Genomic DNA, 18826 nt, shown 5'->3' on the forward strand with positions numbered 1-18826 from the left:
AATGCTTTTATAGAAGGTACAAAGACCATCGCGATCGTTGGTGCTTCTGCGGAGATACGGTCGACCCAGTGGCTTTTTAGTATCAGAAATTAACCATCGACGTCTTTGTTTCTCTATACGATAATATCGCGTCGGAATTTACCGAACCTATGTGCACGGTATCAAGCTGTCGCCATGTACACAAGTAACTATGTACTTGTTCGGTTTACCTAATGAGATTTAACAGTATCCAATTATCTAAAGTGCTTTTCCGATGGTCGCTTCAGTTCCTATCAATCAAATTTCCCTTCGGCTAGCGGCCGTGCCGGTTCGATTTCCAGCCTCTGCGTATTTTATTTCGCGAATTAATTTACCGCCTGTGTGTATATATGTGTCGTATAAAACAGCACGGACGATCTTTTATGGGAACATTAAAATTTCGCGAAATATACTCTCTTTGCGCGTTTAACAGCCACGTCAAAGCCAACGATAATGGTAGTGTGTTAAAAATCGTTTGCCCCGTAACGTGAAAATTGAAAACGCGACCGACCGCCGCATCGATTTTTTCGTTCGCCGAAACTTCTTTAATCGCGTGAATCGCGTTCAAAGGAAATTTTTTGACGGATTACTAAAAAGTAACGCGACATTCGCGGTAAAGAGTTTTCGATATTCTAATTTTCTCTCCTTTCTTTCGTACGATTTAACGAAACGATATGTCGAGATACTTCTTCCTGCGTATCTCTATAACGACAGCAACGATTGCTGCGTCTCGTAGATTCACGATATACGATATACGTCGAGACCCCGGTTATATCTTGCAGCTGTTGTTTATCCCTTAGCTTGCAATTATAAGGGGCGATAAGAATAATATCCTATTTCCTTTCACCTTTGCCGTACTACCATCTTTTTATTTTAAACCTTTTCTTAACGATGTGAACCATAACGAGCCGATCGTTGCATCGGATAACGATAAAGCAAAATCGCGAAAATTACCGCACTCCGAATACAAATTTGTAGATACGACCGGAAACATTGATCGTCTAATATTTTCTTCTTTTCCGTATCACGATCTGTTTGGTTTATCATTCTATCCGGATTACAAACTACTAGTGTCCGTTCCCTTCGTTCCTCCGTGGTTTTCCTTTCGGTCGACACCAATATTTCCTACGACTTTTCAGTTCCAGCGACACACACGTACATATAGGAAAGGCAGAGCTTATATGCAGCTTTTCTTGTTTGGTCGGACTGTAGAAAACGGAAGGCAATCACTTGGGATTTTATCCGAGATTACTATGAACGCGAGAAAGGGACGATCGCTTGAAAACCACGAAGAGAAGGGGCCGAGCGAAAGAAAAAGTAAAAAGAAACGCGTTTTTCGTAGCTGGAGAAACTATTCAATTACACGGGATAAAATTCAAGATACTTTGTATATAAACGCGCGGTCGAAAACGTTCGCTCGGTTTTGTTCCTTCATTTGCCGATGCTTAGGTTGGTTCGTGTAGTTTTGTGTTTTTTTATCTATATCCGTTACGTCCCATTCTATCGTTATACGGAAGTATACTACAGGGAAGAAGGAAACGATAAGAAAATAGCGAATAGGGTAGGGTATGGCGGGTGACGTGATAAAACATCGTAAGATAACGGTTCATGGAGAAAGCTTCGACCAAAGGGTGGAAGACAAAGGAAACAGATGGTGAAAATTAGAGCCGCGCGGTACGCAAACTTTGTTTTCTTTAGTCGAATTCGATGGACACGAAAGCAACGCGCCGTAACCAAATATAACATCCCCCTGACGGGATTCACAGGCGCGTCAAGTTTCGTAAAGCCTGCGCTAATCGTATTTGGGAGCTGTTGAACACGCCCGGAAACCAAGTTATACGGGAACGAAGCAACGAGTGTTTCGCGCTGCTTCGAATTCTATACATTCGTACTTATGCACGTGCTCTCGTTTAATCACAGACACGGTCAAGGCGAGAAAACGTGCGTGCCCTCGCATCACGTCGCTCGTTAATCCTCCTAATTGAACTCGACGTTTCATTTCGTTCGATTCCTTTTACTTTTAGCATAGGAGAATCGCAGAGGAAAAATACGACAAGTACAGTTTCCTTCATCTTCTGGCTTTCATGATTATTTTGTGGTAGTTCAAAGGTAGTATTTTAATGTGACTCACGATAACGATAAGGATAAGGATAACGATAACGATAACGATGACGTGATGTTTCGTGCGCGTAGAAAAAGAAAATGGAGAGAACTCCATTGTGCCAATACTTTCTGTAGCCGTAGTACGGACAGCTTTTGAATTTAACCCATTGAATTTAATTTACGAGTCACTGGCGATAAAATGTCGCACGTCCCTCGAACCGTCGAGGTTTAATTTTTCTCGGTTTCGGTCGACCGAAAGAGGCGATAAGAAAAACGCCAGAGAGCACTCGATATATCGCAAGCATCGCTTGTTCAAACGTTTAAATAGCTATTCGCACTCTCGATAGGCGATGCTAATTCTCGTAACCCTCGCATTTCCATGGCGTTTCGATAATTCTCCCCTTTCGGTAGGCGACCGTCTTTTGCGGAAACGGCTCGACGAATGGATGAAGCCGATCGAATCCGATCCCTTCGCCACAAAACTAATTACGTTCGTAAAGCCATTAATATTCCCGGGGCATATTAATCCACAAAGGAAGTCACGATCAGGTTGGATGTCCGATCTAATCCGTCGAAGAGCGACGAACCTTGTTTGTCGTGGCTACTCGATCGATCGGAATTACGCGAGGCAATCGTAACAACGAACGTGTATTACATTCTGTCGAACAGATATGGCAAACGGATATCGTAAAAATACCAGTCAGGGATGTTGATATTCGCGCCAACTTTGTTGCAGTTGTTCGCCGGAGAGCTGTTCCGTTCGAAAATATTTATAAAAAGGTCTGGCATGTATCTGTCGGGCCAGTCATAACATCCGCGAGATTAAACGATATTCGTACGAAATTCTATTTCCCAGTTCCTCCAATTTCAAATTTATGACTCCGTGAGTCGAATACGTCTGCTCCGCCTGCTGCAACGGAGCACGTATACGCGCTGCCCTATCGCTTACCTTTCAAATTATTCTGACTGGCAACCCCCTACCAAGCCACGGCGAAATTCACGATAATTGCCGCGTCACAGTCGATCGTAAGCTAAGCAAGACTGTCAGGAAGACTGACATCGACTGCGTACCTACTTTCGTTATCGAATAACATCGATGCTCTCGTCACCATTGCAGTCTCTGTTGCGTCTCTATATTACTCCAAACTACATTATGTCGGATATCTATCGTACTCCGCAACCGTTGTCGATATTCTACAACCGTAAGCCTATGCTGTCTTAGCACGTTCGCGAATAGTCTCGCGAAGCATCTCGTCGATCTTAGGACGTTTATTTAGTCGTTCGATAAGCTCTAGATTATATTTCGCAAAGTAGATCCGCTCTTAACGCAATATTCGTGCATCGTTTATACTTATATCGTGTGTTTATCGATATCACTATAGTAGCAGCATTTTTCTTTTTTGTTTTTTAGATCAACCAACTAACAGTTATTATTTTTACCTTATCTTATGTAAGAAAAATGTACTTCGAGCAATACAAATGTGTACATTAGTTACACCTCTGTATCACCTTCTTATACGCATATATCGTTACGATCGATCGTTAATCGCGCAATGCTCGCGTGAGAATGGACCTTGCCGAAATTCTCGATGAAAATGAGGGGTTTAGATCCCAATGTTTAGCAGTGTGTGTGCGGCATCGGATATTGATTGAATGGGATGCCATGGGAGGTGTGCGGCAAGAAGGAATAAAACGTTGGAGGGAGAGAAGGAGAGCCGGTGACTGTCAGAAGGGAGAGCGACAAAAGGGACGAAGGATGGATGATACTTTGCTCGTTAGTCGCTAATCATCGTCATTTCCGTTCAAAAATCAAAAGCTCGTGCTAGACAATCTTTTAAAAGTCGAAGAACAACGTGGAACAATTTTTGTCGATTACATTTCCTTCTTATCTCACGATCGACTAACTCGATTTTTTTCAATCCGTACTATTTCTGGCTAGAAACAGAGTATAACGTCGCTTAAGCTTTCTCGATATCGTAATTTCGATGGGAAACCAAGAAAAGAGACGATGAAAGAATCGTAATGATCCAGCGATCGGTGATTTGCTCGATCAATTGATTCGTTTTCTCTGGTTAACAAGTTAAAGATACGTACTTGCGGTATACGTCAAACCGACGTCGACGAACTTGAAAATTCGTACAACAAGCTTTCGCTGTAACAGCATCCTAAGGCAATTTCGCTTGTCCCGTGGTGGTAGGGGCGGTTGGTTGAAACGTCGAATCGAGGGTGAATCTCGAGGGTGAGTCATCGGTGGAACCCCGCGGAAAACTGGGAAACTTTCTTCTTTCGGAATGTCTTGAGGGGCAAAGGAAGAGAGCGATGAGTCATCGAGACGAACCGGATCGCGTCGATTCGATTTGTCATGACAAAGCGTTCCGCCCATTCGGATGTAACAGGGTGAGGCTAGGTTCGAGAAAGAGGGCGATGCAATTATTACTCGGTCTTGTATGTTAGTTCAGAAAGAAAATTTCGATGTTCGTTGGTACTCGTTTTCTCGAATCGAAGTCTCCGATTTCATCCGGTTTCGCGTGGAGCCAAGGAGAAAAAGAATCGCGGTCCTCCGAGCTCCGGTCGACCTCGTTCTATCGATTTACCGGGGAAAGCCGAGCAGAAGCGACGCGAAGAAACATTCCGGGCAGCTGCGTTTCCCGTACCGTTGCGGAAGCACCTGCACCCAACGATTTTAGCCCGTTTATCGTTTCGTCTTCGGAACTAGAGCCGATGCTAAAAATCTCTCCTCCAAGCATTCGTTGCGCGTACACCGGAAGTCGAGTGCGTACACTCCCGTTCATAAATTATTACGCCGCTCCACCTACGATCGGTCGCCCCAGATTTCGACGAACCTTTGCTTTTTTAGGTTGATCGATCGATGTTTTGGATTCCGTAAGATAACGATCGAGAATGTACGACAAAAGTTGGCGGAAACCAATTGGAAAAGCTGTAAAATAGTCACAGAAGCCGGCTTCACCATGTTCCAGTCTATATTTCATTGAAGAAATATGAATTCGATGGACGATTCCGATTGATACCGAGTCTGAGAAGTTTGACCAAAAATGAAATTCAATTACACGTACGATCGGTAATATCGTCATATCGTAGCATCGAATATATTAATTTCTTTACGGTTTATCGTTTCAAACGACGTAGTAACGCCGAGAAAAAGATATAATAACTTTGTACGAATTTCTCAAAAGTATCTCTTCTTTAGTCTCTAAGGTACTTATGAATGGGGTTGTACGTACCAAAACCACGAACGTAATTTCAACATCGATTCCGTTGAACCTTCCGATCTAGAAATAGCTCTGCTTGTAAAACGCACTCGCTTTTCGTTCACAGATCCTCCTCTGTTGTTATTCGTTTATCGTTCTATACCTCGTCGGATCAAACAGCTGGAAATTTAGAAAAACGTCGAATACGTCTCCCTTCTTTTTTCTAGCTCGGTTCTCGTACTATTTATCGTCGGTATGCCTCTCGAACGTTCGCTGTGATTGATCTCGGAAAATCAATCGCCGATGGATACGCGCGTACAAAGAAAATTCATCTCGGCTGCGTATGAAACGCGTTGTTACGAGGGCGTAGATGAACGCGTATTATGGCTATATCGACAGAGAGTAACGAATGACACGCAGGAAATCAAGTTTTTCGAAGCCGCGAGACAAGGATGGCAACATTTACGCTAGGCACGAAGCATTGAAACGTAGACGTTTCGATAGAAAATCGATTTCCGGTTGAGGTTCGTGCGGATCGCGCCAGCAACACGCTCGCTTCGTCCTGTTCGTTGTTTCTTTGTTGCGACCGAGCATCGATCGGTGCCGCAATCGAACGTGCTTTAGAAATTTCCGCGTAAAGTAAACTCGTGACCAACTTGCAACTCCATACTCCGTACTCCATACTCGTCTACAGGAAGGATTTCGTATTCGAGGAAGCGCCGTCGCGTTGTCGTTGTCGTTGTCGTTGTCGTCGTGTTCTCCACGACGAACAACGTCGTTGTCGGCTATGGAGTCAGCGAACGTGACGCCGTTTCCCTGTTATTCGCTTCGCTGCGTTAAATTCGAAGTGCATGCTTAATTTAAGACACCGGAGAGAGAATGTGGGAATATCGACGTTCTTCGAAGAAAAACATACGGTGCCAGCCGCTTTCTTCTATTTCTGAACACATCTTTCGAAATTCGCTTTTAGATCGGATTTCATTTCGCCGATATTTTACCGTCATCTGTTTTCAAAGTAATTACGACAAAGAACAAAATATCGTTATCGCGTTACGAATATTTATGGACATTCGTATTTTTACCAATATAATTAAACGCCTTGAACTTAGATAGGAAATTGTTTTATTCATTAGATATCGCAAAGGATACTACACTTTGCATACCTAATACGTTTTTCCACGTTATATAGCTCCGTAGTTTCTGGCTATTTACTTATTTATTTAAATTTCTCGTAAACGTATAAAAATCTGCAGCCTAATTACGTAAGAGTAACGGAGAACAATAGGGGAAAAAACGTTATAGCCAGCCTAGGACTATTCCATTTAACGTCCGAGCTTTTTGTATGAAATCGATGAAATAGTGGCGAGAGAGGAACCGTAGATTTCCGATAACGATCGTGGCTGCTCCGTACGATAATAGACGCGTCGACGATTACGATTACGATGCATCGTCGACCTCGGCTTTTCTCAGCCGTCTCGTGAATCCAGCCCAGCATCGTAATTCGGCAGGAATTTACGGTCGCGCGAGCGTCTATAGCCTATAGTTTATATCGTGCCATGCGTATCCAGCTATTTCGGTGCTGTTTCAAATAAAACGAAAGCAAAAACGGAGCTGCATATGGAAATTGCCGGTGTACACGATGCGTAACCAGAGATATCACCCTTCGTACGTAAATAGCCAAGTTACTACCAACTATCGTAGTATATTTCGTACTTGACCTTTTTGAAAGGTCTGACGTGCACGACAGGGTGAAACGCACGCGAAATACCTGTATCGAGTTTTGTTTTTTACACTTCGTTTCGTACCTTCAGCGGTGAATATGTTTGGCGATTAAATCGAACGTGAAGGTGAAAAAAAAAATCGATCGTCGATCGCGATTTCGTGCTTTCCACTTTCCAAAAAGTGTCCTCTGTCTACGTATAGGTCGTCGAAAGATCGCGTTCGTGTTCGATGACGATGACTCGAAAGAGTACGTTACGAAGCTCGCGCAGATAACGAGATAAAAAAGAGAAAGAAATACCGTTCGTTCGATATGAATGGGTTAATTTGGACGCTAGATCTACGTTCGCGAAAGTCAGCGGAGTCTCTTTTTAGTCTTCGTGAAAAACCACCGAGAGAAATCGTGATTTGAATATAGGGCGAAATTTTACAGAGAGCAAATGTTCCCTGGCAAAGATCCAACACGATTTTCGCTGAAATATTACCATCTTCGACTCGTCGCGCGTTTCTTCTAATCCTCTCATTTTATCGCTTTCTCTCTCTCTCTCCCTTGAGAGGCAGACAGAAAGAGAACTATAGAAGAGCATCGTGAACACGAACAAAGACGAGAACGCAAACTGGTAATAGAGAAAACGAATGCAAACACAAGCAGAAATACGAACGGTTCAGGGGATGTTGAAACGCGAGATCGGTTGACGTCGATAATTGAGGTGTCGATGCCTCTGACTGGTGCAAGCGCACGCTGTAGGCAACAGTGGTGAGCTGGCCATTGGCAGCCTGCCAGCTACTCCTCCTGCCATCGATGCCTTCGGTGTTGACCGACAAACAAAAGGGACCTCGATGCATTGTCCTCGACGAGACCGAATGCAGGTCGAGGATTCATCCAACGACCGGCTCTCCCGTTCTCGGCTGATATTGCATTCCGTAAAGGACGATCGGCGTGCTTGTCGCTGTTCGTCCCAATACCTTGCTGCCTCGTAACGAACTTTCCTCTCCTTGTCTTCGCATCGCGCGTGTTCATGCGGGATAATTTCAGCGAAAAGGAAGTATTTTTTTCCGAATCGTGCCTAGATATAATCGAGGATGAGATTTGCGTTAGCTTCAAACCAGCTTCTCTTAGAGGCCAAACTCGTCCGATCCTGGCAAACGATCGCCAGTCTCCCGATATCTCTGACAGAACGTGCACGGCGTCACGTTGATTAAAAATGAATGAAGTCATTCGTATCCCCGACGTTGAGGGCAGGTCGGGCAGACGGAGGATAGGCCGAGTAGAATTGGTAGGAAGAGCGGAGACCGATCGAAAGGCAGTTGATTGACGGGAGCATGAAACGGCAATCGCGGGCTAATGCCCTGCGAACACAGAGAACGGACCTTTCTCGCACGTTCTTCGCTATCTCGTCCTTCGCCTATCGTTAACCTTAGTTTCGCTTCGATATTGTTTACGACTGGTCGACCGACCACGAAAAGAAACTCGACTAATTTGAATCGCAAAACAAGACGAGTCACGAGTTCAGAAATCAAGACGAGCGGCAGAACGGACGAGGTCGAATCGGTTGCCAGGCGATATGCGGAATATATAGGATTAATAGGGTGTTCCGGCTGTCCTCGCCGACACAGCCACGTAAGTAGCTGTCTCGGAATGTCGGAGACGTTCCGGAAACGGAAATAACGAGCTACAGCACGATGTAACGTTGGAACACGCGAGAACATGCTCGCCACGAGATAAACGACCTCTTCACATTGCTAACCGATGCAAATTAATTAAGAGAAACCACCCTTTGCTTGTTGACGGTGCTGCTAAAATATGTAGCGGAGAGAGTCGTGTCTGCCAACTACCTTACTGTCCAACGAATTCCTCCAACGAGCAATATAATCCGCGCGATAGTTTAAACTTAAGACTCGTGCAAATTCTCAATCCAGGTAGTGTTCGTTGTTTCGATATCTGCGAACGTCTGTGCGATTCCGTATTTTCCTAAATAGCTAATACCATATTCGTATGCAAGATCGTAAATCATTAGATCGAGTATCCAGAGATTCTTGAGCTCGTTAAGTTGCTCCATGTGGGCCTTTCGGGAGATTCTTAATTTTCTACGCATCTCTATGCGGATGCAATTATGCTTCCAGCAGTTGCATTAATCGCACTTGCTAATTTATTTGCCCGTCGATTAGACTTCCGTTGCGAATCGTTTCCTGTTCTTAAGAAAAATGTTGGAAATGCAGTGTGTAACTCACTGATACTTTCGCCCCATTTACGATCCGTTGTTATTGACAATCGCAATTATTTGTTCATTTTATATTATCGTATTCTTCTTTTCTATCAAAACGTGCCATCCATACGTAAATAATAATAGTAATAATAATAATAATAATAATAATAATAATAACAATAAGCAGAAATTTGTTCCTCGCAAAATATCATAATGGATAGAATTGGATACAAGAAACGTGACGAATATAACTATTTTCGAATAACGGTAGCTACAGATTGGATCAAATTCGTCTATTCATATACTCTCGAAATTCAGCGAGGCAGAATAATCGATCGACGAATCGCTTTGTTCAACAGTGAAAACGACAATGGCTAATCGATTCGCGAGCGTGGCTGCAATCCGTTCGTACGTTCGTTTATAGAAACTTGAAAGAACCTTTGGTTTCCATTTCAGATCCGCATAGCGTTCAAAGCGCAACTCGTCGCTTAACTCGTCGCTTGACTCGACGAGCAGCACGACGGCGACGACGACGGTGACGGCGACAGCGACGACGGCGGTTCTTCTCCTCCGTTCGGTGAGTAGATCGATCGTTTTGACAGTTTAACCAATTACGTATGCACAGCATCTGGCGAAAGTATTTCAACGCCGAGATACGACATCGGAAAAATATTTGAACAGCCAATTCCCCGTTATATCGACGAATCTCTATGTTCAGCGTGGTCATCCCTCGACACTTATCGTACGTTCAGGATGGTCGTTCGTGCTGTATATTAATTCTTTACACGGTGCACGAACGGTCGTCGTTTCTTGCTCGGAAACGATCGTCGAGAAACACAATCACTTTCTGCCAGTAGCCGCGCCAAATGGTACCGAAGAGCTGTAGTCGCGAAAATTTTGACAAACAGCCAGAATTCGTTTTGTTCGTCCTTCTCCCTGGAGGAAAGTCCATCTACGAGTTACACGGTTTTTCATTCTCGCTACACCGTGACCGAACGTTCGTTCGATTTTCCATTGCACTCACGACCATTCGTCTTGTCCAACTTCACCGGCGGACCATCGGTCCACGTTCCGTTCTTCCGTACCTGTTTTTCCCTCAGGGGAAACTTCTCTCACTTAATTAGAGGAAACACGTTAGCTGCCAATTTGTCGGAATTGGAGAAACAAAAATTTCGAAGGAAGGAAACGACGATGAAGCAACTGGAATAACAAAACGCAGCGGGAGAAATGGAGAAAGGAATCTTATCGTAGGAAGAAGCGCGCTATCGATCATCGAAATTTCCAATTCCAGCTTGTTCGAATATCGTTCGCGACAAGTGGGTCAACCCTAGCGAGATTACGGTACGATCGTGCTTCTACGATAATAGATTCTCCCTTTCTGTCTTTGTTTCTCCTTCGACCTCGTATCAAACGGAAAATGAAAAGGCTCGTTTCTTTTTGTTACGACACCGAGCCCCTTCAGAGTCCGTCTCCACGGTATCGCTTCCTTCTTTTGAATACCGTGGCAAAGCAAAAGATCAGGAGCAATATCCGACTAAAAAAGAATTTCTCTGCAAAGTAATCATCTCGGAAAAACGGCTTCTTTCGTCAAAGAAACGAAAAGAAACGACTTTACGAAGCTGAGCGTGCAAGAAAAAGGCCGATAGGGAGAGAAAAGAGGGAAAGAGAGAGGCAGATGTGGTCGTAAGAGCACTAGAATTACCACGCTACGCTGGCCCTCCTCTGTTTCGACCCTTTTGTACGACTCGCTACCGCGATTGTCGGTAAGCATTAAGCCGCTCGATCATTTTTCTTCTTCCCGCGCTTCGTCATTGTCGGTTTCACGATTGGGGAAGCATCGAGTTGTTCGCGGATAGACACGATGCGTAATTTTCTCCGCAACTTTTCGAACAATGCTCACACCCTACGCGTCGGTTTCCCCTTTCTCGTCTATTCTACGTTCAAACGATACCGTTTACGCGCAATGCGCGTTTAAGTCTTCGTCTCGGTCTTTGTACTTCTGCTACCCACCTTCCATCAAGAAGTATCCGATATCTACTTAAACTGACTTTTTAATCGTTCCGAACGTTCTCCGATTCTTATCGAATTCTCGTTGAATTCTCGTCGATCGAGAAAGAAACAAATATGAAAATTTAGTCGCGTCAGAGCAATGGCATATTGGTATTCTTTGGACACATCCTTTTGCCACTTGCGTAGCTTGAACGGAAGATCACGATGCTACGTACAAACGAATCAACAGGCTTTGTATATACGTCGACGGGCAACAACTTTTGTGCGTGTGCCTCGTAGTATACTTAGGTGTATAACACAAGTAGACAAGTCCGGTCAGTTTCACGGTTCGATCACTGCAGCGTCCGTGCGTCCTCGTTTTCTATCGTACGCGATGCGTTCTGACGAGTCGCGTACAAGACGACAATTCGCTTGATTTATTTCACGCTGTTGGACTATCCGATAATTCGATTTTCTGTTTACGTTTCAGGCGGCGCTGTCACCTCCGAAAATGCCACAGCTCCGCATCGATTGTTCCAAACTAACTCCTTCGAATCATTAAGACGCCTACACTAGAAACATAGCAGAATACTCGGTAAATATTTCAAACCGGATCGATGTTCGACTTCACGCCCACCGGAAAGTTCGATTCCCGAATCTGAAAGCGAAAAATTGCGAAATTATACGCGTGCAATTTTTCACGCGCGATATCCCGCCCTCGAGAGTTCTACGACGAACGAACGAAACGTCTCTCTTTCAGAACAAGATGTCAATGACGGGAAGCTTAATGGGTTACGAAAATAATAACGAGGTAAATCAAGCAAAGTGCAAAAAGCCATTAAAACCGCTCCCGATAGTGTCCAGCGTAAACTCCAGCGGTATCACGACTACCAACAAAGCGAAAAAGCCACGAAGGTCTACTAGACGAAACTCTTGTATACGAGGTCACGTGAATAGTTTGTGGTCCGTCTGGTACGGCGTTTTGGCGGTCGCTTTTCAAGCTTACATCGGCTTGAGATACGCAAAAAGGTTTGCCGGTAAGTGAAATCGTCGTTTTTCGGATTGAAAGAGGAAACTTGGCTTTCCATGAAATTCACGGAAGAAACGCGGTACGGTAGTGCGATAACGTACAGTGATTCGCGAAAATATTTCAACGCTTATGGAAATCTTTTGTACACGTGCAAAATTTCAAGTTGGCGTTGACGGATTTTTTAAATTATTACGCTGCATGAAACACGATCCAAGCTTTGGTATATTTTAACGCGAAATTTCTGTTCCGTTTCGAACTTTACCAATACGATCACGACAGCCGTGTCCAGTTACAATATCGATTAAGTTCCAAATAGTTTGCTGTAACGCGAGTAACATATTCACGAAAGTTTCTCGTCATAATGTTCAAATATAGTAGAACTTTGATTATCGGAATTAATCACGACACGTACTGTTCGGACGATCGAATAACTTTATTTTATTTTCGAACGAGAGAAACGAGTACCATCTCTAAATTTTCTAACTCTGCTACACTTTCGCGAGACGCTGTATACCTTCGACGTGACAGGTTGGTTGATTATATTTGCAGCATATTTATCGTTACCTTGGCCGGCGGACGCTCCACCGCCGAAGGTGGAGTTATACGCGTGTCTGGTGCTAGCCGGAGCCGGGGTTGTCCTACTGCCGGTTCTGCTTGGCGCGGCCTTCCTGAAGCTAGGCAACCTGGCGAACGATGGAGTGAAGCTCGGTCGTCATTTGAGCGCCTGTTCACGCGACCCGCCTTCATCCTTGCTTACCAACAATCCTGACCACAGTGAGTATACGTGCCATGTATTTTTCATCCCGGTTTACGTCCTCTCCTCCGTCAAACATTCAAGCTGAGATGTTTCGCTCGATAAAGCGTAGAAAGCAGAACCATTTGTAGCTACACAATTCCCGTGCTGTCGATTCGCAGGTTTGGCGAATAATTTATGGCGACACGGAGGTCCCACGGCTGCTTTCGTACACCTTTGCACAGCCATGTGCTTCCTGCTGCCCTCGCTGCTCATGGAGGCTAGATTGATACACGCTGGATTTCTGCCAAAAGGTAACGACCGACACCTATCGCTGTTTCTCTTCGTGTTCCGCAATTACGGTGACGCGTGTTTTGAATAGTTTCGCTTTTCATTAGCAACGTGATTAATTTTTGCGGACAGTTATACGATTCGAACGATATTTCAGGATAACCATGATAACGCGTTGTCTCTCCTGTTTCACGTGGAAGAAGGCAATGATACTTTTCGTACCATTTTTTTCGAACACTCGTTTCTTCCTGGTTGAATATGCTCCACTACCTTGCAGTTCGAGTAATCTAAGGGAAACTAATTAAAAATCTATCCGAAGCTACACTAGCTTCACGCGTATCTTCGTTTAGGCTGATCCCATCGGTAATTGTTTAACTTCTGTGCGTTTTCCAGCTTAAAGCTATCACTCGCGTGTGCCTTGGTTTTCATCGATTTGAAACATTTCAATCGAGTCGATGACGATCAATGAATCGCGCTTCGGATTCAGATCGCTATCGTTATGGGGTAAAACGATTCGCGCATGGAGAAAGGGGCGTTTGGAATGTAACGGGGCAACTTCGTCCTGACTACGTTCTGGTTCGTGTATTGATCGGCCAGGTGTGTGCACACAGCTAGCTACAGGATTTCTCGTTCCTCGAATCCTTCCACCTTGGGCCACTTAACCAAGGAAAGAAAAAATATAGCATTTTTTTTGGAACGAATCAATTCTCAACCCTTGTACACGGTATTCTTCGACCTTGTTAAAAAACCGTCTTATTCTCGATGATCTCATACTCCGAGATATTCGAATTCCTCTCTTCTTTTTCTGGCGCTATCGTAATGCCGGCTACGGGATCTATTCACGCGATCCGTGATCAAAAACACGAAACCACAGGGCGGAACTGGCTAATGATTAACACGAAATTATCAGATTGCGCGCATGTATGTAAATTCGTACCTTTACGTACGTAATTGAAGAAATAAAATCTAGGCGGGGATTTCTTTGGTTTCGCGAGACTGATAGTATTTCGAGGAACGGATTAACAACACGTGTAGTTGCCTGGATGCATCGTACACGCCATCTCTCAATTTCTGTCTATCGTTTATTATAATTTTACGACTCGCGTAGAGCATTCGCGCGTTCGATCAGCGTCCGCCAAACTCGTGAACTATAACCGAAGCGATTCGTTGCAGAGATTGCGAAATGGAGCGCGATGCGGATACCAGCTCGATTAATCCTATTTAGTCGATAACCCGATGCTTCCTATTTTCCAGAAACAATATGGCGTACGGACCTCGATTGGCTAGTGACTCACCGGGATCGTCTGGTTGTATCCAGTTTCATGAATCCAAACGTGAATCTCAGCATCCTAACGGGCTTCATAACTCCTCAGCCTTTCGTCACCTTAGCACCGGACGAAGAATCCGACAATATAGCCAACGACATCGTCACGACGAAATTGGAATTGACCGACGTTATTAATAAATCAACAGAATTTCGACCACGCGACCGCACGAACGAACATCTTGGTCAGTTTCGTACACCAGCGAGTACCAATTTACCCGTACCCAATGCAAGAGTTTCAAGCATTAGCACTACTTTGCCTACCAACAAGATTACGATGCCCATGACGCAAAAAATTATTAACGACACGACGAAAACACCGTCCATAGTCAACGGAGCATCGAAATTAAATTCCACGAGACTGACATCCGCAGCTTCTCCGATTACAACAACAGCAACGACCAGTACAAATATGGCTGCAACAACTACGGCAACGATAACAACGACAACGACGGCGACGACAACAACGAGAGGCGTTAAAGCGTCTGCAAGCTCAGACGAGGCGGCAGCGGTTACAGCTGCGACTACGACCGCAACCGCAGTTCCAACCGCTGCTACAGCCGTAACGACAACGTTACCGTCGACGTTATCTTCAACGTCTAGCTCGATGAAGTATGGCAATACCGTTAGAAGACCTACCGCTGCGAAGTCGATTATTAGAAGCAATAATTCGAGGAGTAAATTGAAAACGAAGAACACGGGGAAATCATCGACGACTGTTCGGCCCGGTAAGAACGTTGGGAATATGACAGCGCAGAGTATGTCGTTGACGATGAATAGTTTGGCTGATTTGGATCATCCGGAGAAGTTGAATCCGGGTAAGTTAAAATCGAATCTCGAGTTGTTTTCTCTTTCTCCGATTTGTCGTAATCTACCTTCTTGTATCTCCATTAGCTGAATCATACGGACCTATTACTCTCGAGTACTTGAATTACGCCATCGCTCTCGGAGTGTATTCTGTGAGATACCCAGCGGTGTTCTGGTCGTGCAATAAACCGTTGGCCACGATTTTTAGCTTCCAGTTGATCGTCAATTCCGCCCAGAGTTTATTAGCCTATATTGGAATGTCCGTACTTTACAAGGTAAGACACGTTCTTGTAACAAATTCCCTTATAAAAATAAAAAATAACGGAAGAATTAAAATTTGTAACATCTTCAGGTTCAAGTGATGGGACCCTTGAAGGTGCTACCAGTTCTTCGACAACAGTATCGCACGATATCGACTACTAGCAGCATATCGACAATCTTCGGGGACTCTTACTTCTTACTAAATCCACACGTTACCCTCGTCTTGTTTGCTCTTTCCTCCCTCCTGGTGCTCTGTTCTAGCATGGTGATGTATTTCTACGCTTACGGCAGGTAAGTCGCTTTCCATCCCCTCTGTTTTCTTTCATTCTGCCCTATTTCGTTCTTTAATGGAACTGCTTTTCGTCGTACGAAAGTTTCTTTAACTTCTTTGCGCTTCTGCACATACAGGTTTACGGCGTTTTTGAGCCAAGAACGAGAGCGTCGAATAATCTTGTCAAAGGAGAATAGAAATGGCAATGGTTGGATGTATTTCATTCACTGCACCGCTCTGTGCGTATTCCTGTCGATCGCGATCTGCAGCGCACCGTTGCTCTACGACTACAGCGTCGTATATCGTGGCAGTCTGGATGGTGCGATATTAGCCTGTGTCGTCGCTACCGTTCTGCACTTGTTCCTCTGGTTACTCGTATGGATCTTTCTCACGATAAAACAACGCTGGACATTCAAATTGCGAGTGACGATCGGTCGTGCTACCGTTAGGTCAGCCAGATCGGTGAAACTCGTAACTGACGTGGATCTGTTGTCAGCTAGAGACGACGAGGACGGAACTAACGCGCCGTTACTGGTCGTTGGGAATGGTAGAACTTACACGATTGCCGACGCGTCACCGAAGAAAGCTATCATGAGCGTGATACAAAAGGCGGCTATTGAAAGGAAAGCACGCAGTCAAGGTAAAATAGCGCGTTATGGAGGAAGGCAGTAAACGCGTAAGAGAGTACGAGAAACTTTTTCGTATCTTTGAATACTCGTGAATATTTTGTGTTTTAATTTGATCCAAAGTTGCAGTAATGTCGGCGATATACTTATACTACTGTTAAACGTTTTCTTTTAATAATTGTCTCCGAGTCAATTTTTATTACACCAGCGTACGAACAATACGTCGAGCTGACGAACAAACTATAGTCTTGTGTAACAGAACCGTTTATAGCACGACCCTCTTTTTACTTTCCGCGGTATATTATCGTTTAAAACATTAACGGCTGATATTGTTTCTAACTTGAAAGATAAGCTTCGAACATTCTGTACCCGAAATTCGTTCATAATTTTGATACCTTGGCACGAATTTATAAATATCTGACGCGTATTTCGCGACATTGTCTACTATAATCCTTTTTATCTTATTCCAATCGTAGGAAACGTCGATTCCGTAAACGGCGACTCAGCAGCCGACGACGAACAGATTTATTGGCTAAGACCAAAATTACGTCCATCGCCGACTAGATCGCCGAACGACGGAAACGTAGCGCCAACGACGGAAAAGGGCTGGCTGAACAAGAAATTGAAACCCAAGGTCACCTTTAACGACCTGCCTAGTACGTCAGGCTCGCGGTAACTACCCTCCTCCCTCCTCTTGATGTCTTTCTGTATGTATCGTTGTGTCCGTGCCCGTGCTCATGCTCGTCTTCACTTTCATTTACTCTCTCTCTCCTTCCTGTAAACTAACTCGAGATTCCTGTAGAGAATTCGCCCGATCGATCGTTCCAATTCGGTAATCAGTCCGTATCACGGAGAACTTGCCATCGCCTTTTTATCATAACCTGCGTTCCCTTTGTGGAATTCTCCTGCTTTGGCTACTATGTATTTTTATAATGTTTGTTGCTCTTACGATATTCAAGCGAGTAATTTCCTATCGATCTCCTCTTCTCACCTTGAATTCTTTTTCCACTTAATCGTACCATGTTCGTATCTGGTGCTTACGTACACGCGCGTGTTGTCAGTGTTATTAAATTGCGTGCTTTTAAAGTGTATCGAAATTCGTTAACTCTTTGAGATCATAATGTTATATTATTACACCTATTTCGTATCACGATCTAGCAGGAATTCTTTGAAAAAAAAAAAAAAAAAAAACGTTACTAATATCATATGATACGCTATGTTATTACGTTATGACTATACGCTATGAGTAAACGATATTTCATTTTCAATACAATTCGCACCAAGTGTCAAATCTCGAAGAGTTAACTTCACGTATTGCTAGCACCTGTATTTATTCACTAAGCCTTATTGTCATTCGTTTTCGCTTTCACGAGACTGAATAAAATTTCTTACGTTTACGTCCAATATGGACTACATGGATCGCTATAAACTAACAAAAAAGAGATCACTTTATCCAATTCTCTCTTTTCCTGTCTTCCTCCCCTCCCTTTCTTCTCCCCTGTCTTTCTCCCCTTCTCCCATTATCTCTATTTTCCTCGTCTATCCTAACGGATAAGTATTCGTATGACCTCGTTGTAACATATTACAACGTGGTGCGTGTGGATTGCAGCAATAAAGGAAAAGTCAGACGAGGCACCGGTGACGGAGGCCCTGAAGATGATGGAGATTATGCCACGTTACGAGAATTACCGCTGATCACGTCTCTGGACCCAGCGGACGATTCAACGTCCGAAGAGAACAAGGTATTCGATCATTTTCTGTCGCGAATCGTCTTTTCCCCCGTTAGATTTCATTCGCGATAAACGTTTCGTTAACTTGAAAATATTTTGCTCGAGTACCTTCCGACTCTTGTAACGTCGTTCATTTCCCCTTCGACGTTTAACTTAGTTTTCTTTTGCTTTGACAGTGGGAAAGGTGGCTGATATCTCGTAGGGACGTTATACCTAAGTTTGGCAACGTAAGGCGTACAAAAATATTTTTTTTTTTTTATTCGTTCGTTTGTTTTCTCGTTTCGTGTTGACGCTTCGAAGTAATACTAACATTCTTTAACTGCGTGTGTTTGTTTTTTGGTTGCGTACTAACATACGTTAACATAGAATCGTACGAGACGAGGAAAATGTTTGAAAAGCGATTTAACATGCCACAAATTTCTACGCAATTCGATCGCATCGGTAGTGCACGTTCGATCTTCTTACGCTTATCCTCCCATCCTTTCGAATTCTGCTCTGTCATCTCCAA

The 18826-nt window shown here is 44.1% G+C and overlaps 1 protein-coding gene across 1 annotated transcript in view; it reads left to right on the forward strand.

Moving 5' to 3' along the window:
- LOC117234949 (protein tincar) overlaps positions 1 to 18826 on the forward strand; it is a 33191-nt gene that overhangs the window by 11787 nt on the left and 2578 nt on the right. Inside the window, exons 2-13 of the mRNA XM_033496541.1 lie at positions 9713 to 9833; positions 11736 to 11840; positions 12006 to 12282; positions 12825 to 13049; positions 13191 to 13322; positions 14554 to 15441; positions 15518 to 15705; positions 15783 to 15982; positions 16100 to 16602; positions 17065 to 17260; positions 18198 to 18330; positions 18495 to 18545. Of these exons, the coding sequence (XP_033352432.1) occupies positions 12012 to 12282; positions 12825 to 13049; positions 13191 to 13322; positions 14554 to 15441; positions 15518 to 15705; positions 15783 to 15982; positions 16100 to 16602; positions 17065 to 17260; positions 18198 to 18330; positions 18495 to 18545 (2787 nt within the window). The 5' untranslated portion in view covers positions 9713 to 9833; positions 11736 to 11840; positions 12006 to 12011. The remainder of the gene's footprint in view (positions 1 to 9712; positions 9834 to 11735; positions 11841 to 12005; positions 12283 to 12824; positions 13050 to 13190; positions 13323 to 14553; positions 15442 to 15517; positions 15706 to 15782; positions 15983 to 16099; positions 16603 to 17064; positions 17261 to 18197; positions 18331 to 18494; positions 18546 to 18826) is intronic.

This window comes from Bombus vosnesenskii, unplaced genomic scaffold, assembly GCF_011952255.1.
Source record: "Bombus vosnesenskii isolate JDL3184/JDL3185 unplaced genomic scaffold, Bvos_JDL3184-5_v1.1 scf7180000013311, whole genome shotgun sequence".
Lineage (NCBI taxonomy): Eukaryota > Metazoa > Arthropoda > Insecta > Hymenoptera > Apidae > Bombus > Bombus vosnesenskii.